This window comes from Solanum dulcamara, chromosome 6 (assembly GCF_947179165.1).
Source record: "Solanum dulcamara chromosome 6, daSolDulc1.2, whole genome shotgun sequence".
In the NCBI taxonomy this organism is placed as follows: domain Eukaryota; kingdom Viridiplantae; phylum Streptophyta; class Magnoliopsida; order Solanales; family Solanaceae; genus Solanum; species Solanum dulcamara.
In genome coordinates this window covers 73,235,729-73,247,832 of record NC_077242.1, presented here as the reverse complement: position 1 = coordinate 73,247,832, position 12,104 = coordinate 73,235,729, and the positions used below count along the sequence as shown (strand labels likewise).

Genomic DNA, 12,104 nt, shown 5'->3' with positions numbered 1-12,104 from the left:
TAGAATCGAATCACGAAAAATCGCATCCTACAAATTTGAAATTAAATCTAGTAAATTTGAAATAATTTTTATATAGTTGGAACCTATATAAAAGAATACTATAAGTTACAATATTTAATAATTCAAATATGTAAAAGACATGAAAAATTATGATCAACGAATAATTGTTTTGACTCTCGAAATTCAAACAATATCACATACATTGAGATGAAGAGAGCATATTCTTTATAATTTTATTGTTAATCTTATATTTTTTTAATCATTTTTTTACACTTAATAGATCCTCAAATAACACAGAAACTCTTTTTTTTATGGAATATTCTTCTTCTATAGCCATACATTTTCTCTTATTTGAAGAATCACATACTCGTCTTAGGAAGAAATGACTTTATAATTCATTATATATATGTTATATTAGTTATATGATTTTTTTCACAAGATATTAATAAATTGTAATAGAAGAAATTTCTTTTAGATAGTTTTGCTCTATTTAAATTGTAAGTTTTCTCGTATGCGATCGTACGTGATTGGATTTTAAAAAGTCGTTACTGTGAGTAACATATTAACCTTAAAATGTGATTTCGTGTAATGGCTTTAAATATCACAATGCCAGATATTTCAAGCTGACAGAGTTCATCAATGTTGTATAAAATATTATTTATGGTAACGAATTGCTAATAAAATATACTCAAACTGAATTATAAAAATCGTACATGTTAATATTGGGAATCTCACTAAAAATTCTGAATATATAATAAATATATCGTAAATAAATAAAAGTGGACGGAAAAAGTATTAACCTATATTCAAATTAGAAATCCAATACTAAAAAGGAAAATCAATAACAAGAATTTTTCAACTCATTCCCTATAGAAAACGGACTAATATAGTAATTGAAAATTTTAATTCTCCATATTACATTAGGACAAAGAAATACAAAACTATAAATAACCCTTAAACCTCCCATGTCCCAAGTCCCAAGTCCCAAGCAATTCTACACATCCTTAAACCCTTCTTAAACCCCAATTCTTGATTTCTCTTCCAAAAAAATTACCATGAAAACCAAAGAAAAATCTTGTGAAGAACCCAAAAAAGACCACAACACATCAATTCTTGTTAGAAAAAAAGCACCCAATCGTCTCATTGTCGATGAATCAATCAAAGATGAAAACTCCAACATTTTTCTCAATCAAGAAACCATAGAAAAGCTTCAGCTTTTCCGTGGTGATGCTGTTTTAATCAAAGGTAAAAGAAAAAGAGAAACAATATGTATAGCAGAGATTGATGAAAATTGTGAAGAAATCAAGATTCGTATGAATAAGGTTGCTCGTAACAATTTAAGAATAAAATTAGGTGACATTGCTTCTATACATCTTTGTAACAACATTCAGTTTGGGAAACGAATATATCTACTCCCTGTTGATGATACTGTTGAAGGTTTAACAGGGGATTTATTTGAAGTTTACTTAAAGCCTTATTTTCTTGATACTTATCGTCCATTAAGAAAAGGTGATATTTTTAATGTTAGAGGTGGGATGAGGAGTGTGGAGTTTAAGGTTATGGAAACTGATCCTTCTGAGTATTGTATTGTTGCTCCTGAAACTGAGATTTTCGTCGGTGAGGGAGTGGTTAGGAGGGAAGATGAAGATCAATTGAATGATATTGGGTATGATGATATTGGTGGATTTAGGAAACAGATGGCTCAGATTAGGGAGTTGGTTGAGTTGCCATTGAGGCATCCATTGCTTTTTAAGTCTATTGGTGTGAAACCACCTAAAGGGATTTTGTTACATGGACCTCCTGGTTCGGGGAAAACAACGATAGCTCGAGCTGTTGCTAATGAGACTGGTGCATTTTTTTTGGTTATTAACGGACCTGAGATTATGTCTAAGATGTCTGGTGAGAGTGAGAGTAATTTGAGGAAGGTGTTTGATGAAGCTGAGAAGAATGCACCTTCGATTATTTTTATTGATGAGATTGATTCCATCGCGCCTAATAGAGAAAAGACTCAAGGGGAGGTTGAAAGGAGGGTTGTTTCTCAGCTTTTAACGTTGATAGATGGACTTAAGTCGCGTGCACATGTGATTGTTATGGCTGCTACGAATAGGCCTAATAATATTGATCCTGCATTGAGGAGGTTTGGGAGATTCGATAGGGAGATTGATATTGGTGTGCCTGATGAGGTTGGGCGTCTTGAGATTCTTCGTATACACACAAAGAACATGAAGCTTGGAGAGGATGTTGAATTGGAATACATTGCAAGGGATACGCACGGGCATATTGGGGCTGATTTAGCAGCATTGACTACTGAGGCAGCCCTTCAATGCATTAGGGAGAAGATGAGTGTGATTGATTTGGAAGATGAAAGTATTGATGTTGAGATACTCAATTCCATGGCAGTAAGTAATGAACACTTCAAGGCTGCTCTAAACGATAGCAACCCTTGTGCTCTTCGCGAGACAGTCATTGAAGTTCCAAACGTTTCGTGGGATGATATTGGAGGGCTCGAGACTGTTAAACGCGAGCTTCAAGAGACAGTGCAGTATCCAGTGGAACATCCTGAATTGTTTGAGAAATTTGGCATGTCTCCTTCAAAGGGTGTCCTGTTTCATGGTCCCCCTGGATGTGGGAAAACTCTTCTGGCTAAGGCTATCGCCAACGAATGCCAAGCTAACTTCATCAGTATCAAAGGTCCTGAATTGCTCACAATGTATTTTGGAGAAAGTGAAGCCAATGTCAGAGAGCTTTTCGACAAGGCACGCCAATCAGCACCTTGCATTCTGTTCTTCGACGAGTTGGACTCAATTGCTACTAAAAGAGGGAATTCAGTAGGTGAAGCTGGTGGTGCTGGTGATAGAGTCTTGAATCAGCTCCTAACTGAAATGGATGGAATGACAGCCAAAAAAACCATTTTCGTTATAGGTGCAACCAACAGGCCAGACATAATTGATCCTGCACTATTAAGGCCTGGACGTCTTGACCAATTGATATACATTCCCCTCCCTGATGAAGAATCAAGATACCAAATTTTCCGCGCATCCTTAAGAAAATCACCTGTTTCCAGCAAAGTAGACTTTAAACTCCTTGCCAAGATGACAGAAGGGTACAGTGGTGCAGACATCACTGCTATATGTCAACGCGCTTGCAAAAACGCCATCAGTGAAGATATTGCAAAGGACATTGAGAGGGAGAAGAGGCGAACGGAGAATCCTGACATGATGGAAGAAGATACTGATCAAGAAGAGGTTGCTGAAATTAAAGTTTCACATATTGAGGAATCCATGAAGTTATCTAGGAGAAGTGTTGGTGATATAGACCTTTTGAAGTATGATAATTTTGCTAAGTCTTTGCAACAGTCAAGAGGATTTGGTAATGATTTTAAGTTCTCAAATAACAACAACACCACTACTGTTGCTAAGGAAAATCCTTTTGAGAATTGTGTTGGAGTTGAAGATTGTGATGTTGAGTTATATGATTAGGATCTTATACTAGTTGTTTTTGTTATTTTTTTATGTTCAAGATTCTTTTTTTTGTTGCTTTTTTTTTTCTTGTATTTAGTTTTGTTTAAGTTCAATGAGTAAATAGTTTAATTTATTTCAGCCTTTTGTGTTTTGGAGATTACAAATTTTTGGCAATCAGTAGTATATAACATTAATAATTCAGAAAAAACTTTGTGAGAATGAATTTGAAAACTTGTAATATTAAACCTTAAAAAACAAATTGATGTTTCCATTAACTTAATTTTTTTTGTTATACCATAAAGTAGAGATAACTTTAAAAGAAGCTAGTGATTTTGTTTATCTAGCATGTCTTAATAATATATTAAAGAAAGGGCATTGTGTTAAAATGGAGAAAACAATGGGAAATTGGTTTTGTTGGATTTCTGAAATATAATAAAGTTTTAGGTGAAGCAAAATACAATATACTATTAACAAACTACCCCCCCTAGCTAGATCAATTACCTTATACTCTGTCTATCTCAATTTATGTGGTACAGTTCGAATTTTGAAAGTCAATCATATTTAGTTACCAAGTACTTTTTTTTTTAAAAAATACTTATGAAAAAAATAAATTTAAAAACACTTTTAAAAAGTTTAACCAAATATGAATTGTTGCTCAAAAATCCTTTTTAAATTTATTTGTCAAACACAAATTATTTCTCACTTCATAATAAGTTTAATTTTGAAAACTTGATCAAATAGACTATTAATCTTCGTGTTCATGTAATCAAACATTGCAACATAAATTAAGCTAGCGTTTGACCCCAAATTCACAAATATTCTTGGCAAGACGTTTTGGTGAAATTTCACCATGCGTTTGGCCACAAATTTTTTCAATAATATTTGACTATTTCAAGAAAATATAATTTATACCCGTAAGTTCTAAAAATTATTTAAAATATCCATAAATTTGTATTATCATTATTTTCCATTAAAAATAATTTTATAACATAATTGATAATAATCAACAACAATAATAAAATAACAATATAAGTAAGAGCAATACATTAAAAATAAATTTGTCACTGATTCAGTTGGAATTATAATCCATTAAAAATAAATTATTCTTTTTCTCAATCTTGTCACTCAAATTATAACTCAATTTTTTTCGAAGGAAATAGATAAATATTAATTGGAATAATAAATAATAGATTATTTTTTTATAAAATATAAAAGTTTGAATAATTATTAAATATTTAAAACTTTCCAAATACTAGAACTTGACCCAAATATTAATTTTTTCAAATATTTGAGGACTTAAAATGTTGCCAAATATATTTACCAAATGATACAACCAAACACCACTTCTCAATTTTTTCTTAATTGTTTTCTAAAATATTTATAACCAAATAGGGCTAAGATGAAGTGAATATATAAACAAGGAAACTAACATAATAAAAGAAGAAAAATAACAACTACAAAGAACTTAAAAAACTTACATTTGGAGGGTGGAAGTCAAGTTTGACAACTTAACCAAAGCATACATTAAAGACAACTTTTGCCTTCATTTTTTATTTTTTTTTGAAAGGAGTATTAAACGGTTGGTAGGTATTTTATGGAAAATCCTAACAAATTTGGAGTTTTTTTTTTTGTCCAATCACATGATGATGTCTTTCACTTTGTCAGTTTCTTTTGACACTTTTGAGGTGAGTTGGAGAGATAGCATGTACTTCCTTTTTAGAGGTCCAAACATATTTCATAACCCTCACAATACATCTCTTTCTCTCCCTCACCACATATATTTTTTCGATCGTGCGTCCTACGTGACGTCCTACGTAATTATTTATATTCTATATAATATTTTATGTGTAATATATCATATAGAACCGATTAATAATTGAATTGAAAAAAATATAATTGAGTTATTGTTATTGGGTTAGTGAGTTAGTGAGTTTTTAGTGGTTTTAGAAAAAAAATTATCGGATTATTGATTTGATATTGATTTTAAATATTGGATTATTGGGTAAACCGATAACTTATTAAATCAATAGTAATTTACTATCTTATCCCTAAATAAATATTAATTATTAACATCAATAACTTATTGGTTACTACCATTGCCCTTTAGCCTTTAATTTACATTATTGTCCTAGTTTTTTTATTTGTGTTGCATTTGTAGAGTTTTTTTTTCATGATAGTCACTATTATTTATATTTTATGAGCATTTCGTAAAGTTATATTATTGTCTTGTTGAGCCAAAATTGTTGGAGAAGTCATATAATTATTTTATGAGTATTTTTTTATTGATTAAATTAAAAACCAAACCGTTAAGGACCGAAACCGATAACAGATAAAAAACATCTTATTGATTTGTTATTAGTTTAGCATATTTCAAAATTGAAGATCGATAAATCGAACCGATAATACATAAAATCGATCCGAATCGACCGATGTACATAGAAAATATGTGTTTATTTATTTAATTTTATATAAGTTTAAGTATCTATTTTATACACACCTAAAATTGAAAGATATAGACGACAGTGAAAGCCAAATTAAAAAGCATATTCATGTATCATGTAGATTAAAAATCATTACATAGCTTGGTTTGTAGGAAATATATTCCATTTGCAATTACTCTTTTTTTGTTGTTGTTGAATATAAGTTGGTGGATTAAATACAATATCAAGTTATTATAAAATAATCAGATTGCAATAGTCATGTTAGTCGAGTCATTAATAATCTTATTTTCTTTATTCAATATTTAATTTTTATATTACCAGCTTTAAGCAACATTAACTTGCAATATAAGAACTTTATATTTTGGTCTTTTAGAAGGTACAATATAAAAATTGTACACTTAAAATAAGAAAAAGCCTATTAGGGGTACTTGCATCAATGTTATCCAAGAGATTTATACAATGTAGCAATGTCTAGAGTATTATTATTCCGAAATTATAATTTTTGAATTAATTTATCCCACCTCTTAGGTGAGATAAAATAATATTAAATTAAATGCAACAGAGTGAAACATTTAAAATTATATTTGAGATTAAAATATAAAATATAAATTTATCGTGGACAAGTAAACGAGAACCGAGAAAATACATCTTTATCTTTTGAACAGAAAAAAAGAAAAAAAGAATTATAGTTGCCTTCATTTGTACTATCCCCAAACGTTCCCCACAATCTAGGATAACACGGTTAGTGGGTCCCACATTTAGTTGTTAGAATATGGAATAATAGTATAATTATAAATCCTTATTTACATAAAAAGAAATTATAAAGGTAAAAAAAAAGAAGCAAATCAACCCAATCTAAAAAATAAAATATTTAATTTTTTACGGCTCAATTAATTGACTATCTGAATTTTCAGTCGATTGATGAGAGTTCCATTCTCTTTATAGTAATATCTTTTTCTCCGATTAAGTGGAGGAATCAAAATTTTATTTCACAATATGAAAAAGAAAAAACACGAAGAAACTAAAAGAAATTTAACATCTATTGACTAATATACATATATAATTTTTTAACTATATATAAATAGCGTAATTTTTCATTCAAAGAAATTTTGATCCCTCGATCCTATTGCCATGCTCCGACCCCCAATTTTTTTAATTTTTTATAAAAAAAATTCAACTGTTATCTTTGACGCTGTTTTTGTGGCGTTTACGTAAAGTTACAAGACATTCATTTTTTTACTTTTCATTTTTAAAAAATTTAAATTGTGTTTTTTTAAAAAATTATTATTATTATTTCAGCGTAAATAGCAAGTGGAGGCATTTGTGCAGTTTTTTCCTTTCCATTTCTGCATAAACATATATTCCCTGTGGAAAAAACCCAAAGAAAATAAGTCTCACGCATTCTTCTCTTGAAAATCCCAGAAAATCTGCAAAAAAAGAAAAAAAATTTGAAGGTGCTCAAAAGCAAGCTGAGTATTTACAGATAAGTTATATTTAATTATCTCCTCAATTTAAAATTCGAAAAAAAAAAAGAAGAAAAGAAAAAGAGAAAAAGCAAGAATCTTTTTTGGTTAGAAGAATTGTTTTCAGCTGAATAAAGGCGTATTTTTATCTTCAGAGTTCTTTTCTTTCAATTGGGGTTTGTTTGGTGAATATATACTGTTTTGTTTGTGTTTTATTAATTCTGAAGAATACCCTTTTGGATTTAGGGTGCTAAATCTCAGTTCTTTAAGTTATTTCTTGGTAGTTTGTAAAAAAGATTGGATTTTTTTTGGTTTCTTGGCTTCTGGGTTGTGCTGGATTTGTTCTGATTGTAAGTTTCTGTTTGGTTGGTGAAATTTCCTTATCTGGGCTGTGGTGGGGGGTTTGGTTCTTGATTTCTAATCTGGTGCAAAAGATTCAATTTTTGTACTAGTTAGGTCCTGTTACTTTCATCTGTTTAGTGATTTGGATTAGGAAATTAGTTTAAGTTGTTCTTTTTAAGTTGGGAAAGTTGGATTTGTTGAGCTCAGAATGGGGAAGGAAAGTTGGAAAAAGTCGAAAAAGATAGGAGGTATATCTGGTGAAAGTAGTAGTCCTAGAGCATTTGATAAGGACACAGCAGTTTTCATTGCTATGTCGAAGGAACTTAAGGATGAGGGGAATAAGCTATTTCAGAAAAGGGACTATGAAGAGGCAATGTTGAAGTATGACAAAGCTATAAAGTTGCTTCCGCGGAGTCACATAGATGTATCTTACCTCCGTAGTAATATAGCAGCTTGTTATATGCAGATGGGACTAAGTGAATACCCTAGGGCGATCCACGAGTGCAATTTGGCTCTTGAAGTCACACCGAAATATAGTAAGGCGCTTTTGAAGAGAGCTAGGTGTTATGAGGCGCTGAATAGGCTTGATTTGGCGCAGAGAGATGTTAATAGGGTGCTGGAGATGGAGCCGAATAATCTCATGGCTATTGAGATTGCAGAGAGGGTGAAAACAACCATCGACCAAAAAGGTATTGGGGTGAATGACATTCCGGTAGATTTGATTCTGGTACCTGAATATGTTGAACCACCTTTTGCTTCAAGTCGCTCCAAATCATCAAAGGAGAAGGCTCCAAAGAAGAAAACCAAGAAAGTAGAGGAGAAGATGGTTAATGGGAAGGAGGAAGAGAAGGAATTCGACAATGGAATTGATTTAACGCAAGCCGATAACAGGAATGAGGAAAAGAATGCTGAGGACCGGAAAGCTGCGGAGAAGAAACTTGAGAATATGATTGATGAAAATAAGGATAAAGACCAGACTCAGGAAGAAAAGGTTGACGACAAGATGGAGGGAAAGAAAGCTGAGAACAAGACCAACAGAAAGAAAGCTAAGGATAAGAAGAGTAAGGGCAAGATCGAGGTAAATAAGGCGGAGAACATAGATGAGGACAATGAGGAGAGGAAAACTGAAGATAAATTGGTAGTGGAGGAAATTATCAGTCATACAACAGAAGAGGAGCCAAAAAGAACAGTGAAATTAGTATTTGGGGAAGACATAAGATGGGCCCAAGTTCCTCCGAACTGCAGCATCTTGACACTGAGGGAGATCATAGGCGATCGTTTCCCAAGCTTGAAAGCAGTCCTAATCAAGTATAGGGACCAAGAAGGCGACCTGGTTACAGTGACAACAAACGAGGAATTAAGGTGGGCTGAAGCTTCTGTAGGACATGGTTCTATAAGATTCTATATCGTGGAAGTTAGTCCGGAGCAGGATCCTTTCTATGAGAAGATCAAAGGGGTGGAAGACGATCATAAATACAGTGCACAACATGATAAGATTGTTGAAAATGGAAATGTTGAAAGAAGCAAGCAATTGCATAATGGTCCAGTTTGCATTAATGATTGGATCTTCCAATTTTCTAATTTGTTCAAACACTATGTTGGATTTGAGTCCGATGCTTATCTGGATCTCCATGAAGTCGGAATGAAGCTATACTCTGAGGCTCTGGAAGAGGCAATCACAAGTGAAGAAGCTCAATGCCTTTTCAGCACAGCTGGAGAAACATTTCAGGAGATGGCTGCTTTGGCATTGTTCAACTGGGGAAATGTTCATATGTCCAGAGCACGGAAAAGGGTCTACCTGAAAGAAGATAGTTCTGGAGAATCTTTGCTTGCGCAGATAAAAATTGCTTATGATTGGGCTCTAAAAGAATATTCAAAAGCAGGAGAGAGATATGAAGAGGCATTAAATATCAAACCAAACTTTTATGAAGGTATCCTCGCTCTGGGGCAGCAAGAGTTTGAGCAGGCAAAACTTTCTTGGTATTATGCGATTAGCACTGGTGTCAATTTGGATTCTTGGCCTTCTACTGAAGTTCTGCAGCTTTACAACAGTGCTGAGGAAAATATGGAAAGAGGTATGCAGATATGGGAGGAGGCAGAGGAGCAACGTCTGAATGAACTATCAAGTCCCAACAAAACGCATCTGCAGAAGATGAAGTCGGAGAATTTGTTCAAAGGAATATCTGCAGATGAAGCTACTGAGCAAGCTGCAAACATGAGGTCTCAGATAAATTTACTATGGGGTACGATGCTATATGAACGATCACTTATGGAGTTCAAACTTAGGCTTCCACTCTGGCAAGAATCTTTGGAGGTTTCTGTTGAAAAATTTGAATTGGCCGGAGCTTCTCCAACAGATATTGCTGTTATGATAAAGAATCATTGTTCCAACAGTACTGCAACAGAAGGTGATTTGGAAAATATTGCCTTAGACTTGTTTACTATTTGGTGTCTTTTTAAGATTATTTGAAATGTTTCTGACATCTGTCATGTTTGTAGGGCTGGGATTCAATATTGACGAGATAGTACAGGCATGGAATGAGATGTATGAAGCAAAACGGTGGGAAAGAGGCGTCCCTTCTTTCAGGTTGGAACCATTGCTTAGGCGACGAGTTTCCAAGCTGTATCATGCCCTTGAATTAGCATGAGTTCTTGCTATGGTGTCAGAGGAATCAAGAAAGAAACTCGCTATTACCGCTGTTGTTGCACCCAGTCTACGCTATCTCACTGGGAAGGTAAATATCCTTTCTTTAACATACTCATTCATTTAAATTTCCTGTCGGAAGAAAGATATAGGCAGGTGGGGTGAAGGGAAGAGAATAAGCTTTCCCCAAGTGGGTGTGGCAACTTATGTTTGATCTCAACATCTCTAAGTTTAGCTCGTTTAGTGCTTTGGGTTGTATTTTAAAGTTTTGCCGAGAGTCTATCTAAAACAGCCTCTCTATCGTCAAGGTAGAGATAAGGGCTACGTACATCGTACCCTCCCAGACCCCACTTGTGGGATTATACTGGGTATGTTGTTGTTGTTGTTGGTTGTATTTTAAAGTTTATCACTCTATTCTTTGGTGTCTTCATGTTGTAGAGATTGAATAATGATTTGTGATCAGGCTGCAATAATACTTAATTCTATGAATTGGCACTTAACACATATGTGCAAGAAGTATTGTTGATACCTGAAAAAGTTTTTTCATTCCTGTAGGCAGAAAGACATAAATTTTGTTACTTTTATATTTTTCCTTTTCGTCGAGTTCACATATTGCTGCCAGTAGCCTGGTGTTTAAAGGCTTAGATCTTTGTGAATTCTGTGACTTGTTAAGCAATTCCATATAGGGCTAAAATCCTTACTCAGGAATTAAATACTCATCTTTGTAGATCTTAAGGAAAATTGGCCGGTGTACCTGAATGATTAGATGATAATCTATTCCAAAATGGACAAGAAAGATCAATAATCAACGATTAACTGTTGCTTATAAATGATTTTCGGATGTGCAACTGTACTGTACAGAAATGCATCCATCATTTGTCATGCATTCACCAAAATATATTCAGCTCATTGTACTGAAAACTTTGCCGAGTCTTGACAGCAATTTCTACATCTTGTTCCTTTATTCTCGCTTATCTTATTATCTTCTTGTTGTTTCTACTGCCTCTTTTTTATCATTCTTTGAGCCGCGGGTCTATCAGAAACCACCTCTCTACCTTCTTAAGGTAGGGGTAAGGTCTGCATACACTCTACCCTCCCAAAACCCCATTTTGAGATTACACTGCATTTGTTGTTTTTGTTGTTCCCTGCTTTATCTGAGAGATGTTGCATGTATTTGTTCTGCAGGGACTGTATGTGCATCAGCTGTTAATATAGGTTTTGGAATTTGGACCTTGTGACACTATCACGCTAAGGATTGTGCATTACATGTTTTCGTTCCATCGGTTTTTACAGTAGCTCCTATGGAGATGAAGAGGCAGAAACATGTTTTTCTTTATTTTTGCCTCGTCGTTGTCTTGCCAGTGCTGCAGGTTCCTCGAAGCAGTAGCGAATCCTTTTGTAGTTTTCAGTTATTCTCCTTTTGGCTCATGGAAGGGTCCTAAAGGCATTCTTTTCTTATAGGAATTTCTTTGTTAGGAGAACTTTTTGTGGTCACCAAGATTTTTTTTCATGGCTTGTATACTATTTTGTGTCAGTTTAGCCTTGCTGTATGTTTTTTTGGAGATTTCACAATTAGGGTCTTAGATAGAGTTCTTGCATTGTATTGATGTTACATTATGTGAGTTAATTATGTACTGTACTAGTTTGTATGATATTCTATATTGTTGGTTAGGTTGTATTTAACTGCAGTGCTAGTTGCCAATCAAGAAGAATGTTGAATGTATTAGCATTACTACTGTTTTGATGTGCTTTT

At 33.4% G+C, this 12,104-nt stretch overlaps 2 protein-coding genes across 2 annotated transcripts; both read left to right on the top strand.

The window, feature by feature from the left end:
- Positions 1 to 973: 973 nt before the first annotated feature.
- On the top strand, positions 974 to 3,684 carry LOC129891450 (cell division cycle protein 48 homolog). Its single transcript, XM_055966824.1, has one exon. It carries the CDS (start codon positions 1,056 to 1,058, stop codon positions 3,477 to 3,479), a length of 2,424 nt encoding a protein of 807 aa, XP_055822799.1. The 5' UTR covers positions 974 to 1,055; the 3' UTR covers positions 3,480 to 3,684.
- Positions 3,685 to 7,229: 3,545 nt separating this feature from the next.
- Positions 7,230 to 12,003, top strand: LOC129891451 (protein PHOX1-like). Its single transcript, XM_055966825.1, has 3 exons — positions 7,230 to 10,115; positions 10,207 to 10,442; positions 11,537 to 12,003. Exons 1-2 carry the CDS (start codon positions 7,916 to 7,918, stop codon positions 10,353 to 10,355), a joined length of 2,349 nt encoding a protein of 782 aa, XP_055822800.1. The 5' UTR covers positions 7,230 to 7,915; the 3' UTR covers positions 10,356 to 10,442; positions 11,537 to 12,003.
- Positions 12,004 to 12,104: the final 101 nt, after the last annotated feature.

What these genes read in the sequence shown, in the direction of transcription:
- LOC129891450 (XM_055966824.1), top strand. Translation starts at nt 1,056, where the DNA reads ATGAAAACCAAAGAAAAATCTTGTGAAGAACCCAAAAAAGACCACAAC.
- LOC129891451 (XM_055966825.1), top strand. Translation starts at nt 7,916, where the DNA reads ATGGGGAAGGAAAGTTGGAAAAAGTCGAAAAAGATAGGAGGTATATCT. An exon ending in CAACAGTACTGCAACAGAAG is followed by an intron (nt 10,116 to 10,206) that starts GTGATTTGGAAA and finishes TCATGTTTGTAG; the next exon opens with GGCTGGGATTCAATATTGAC.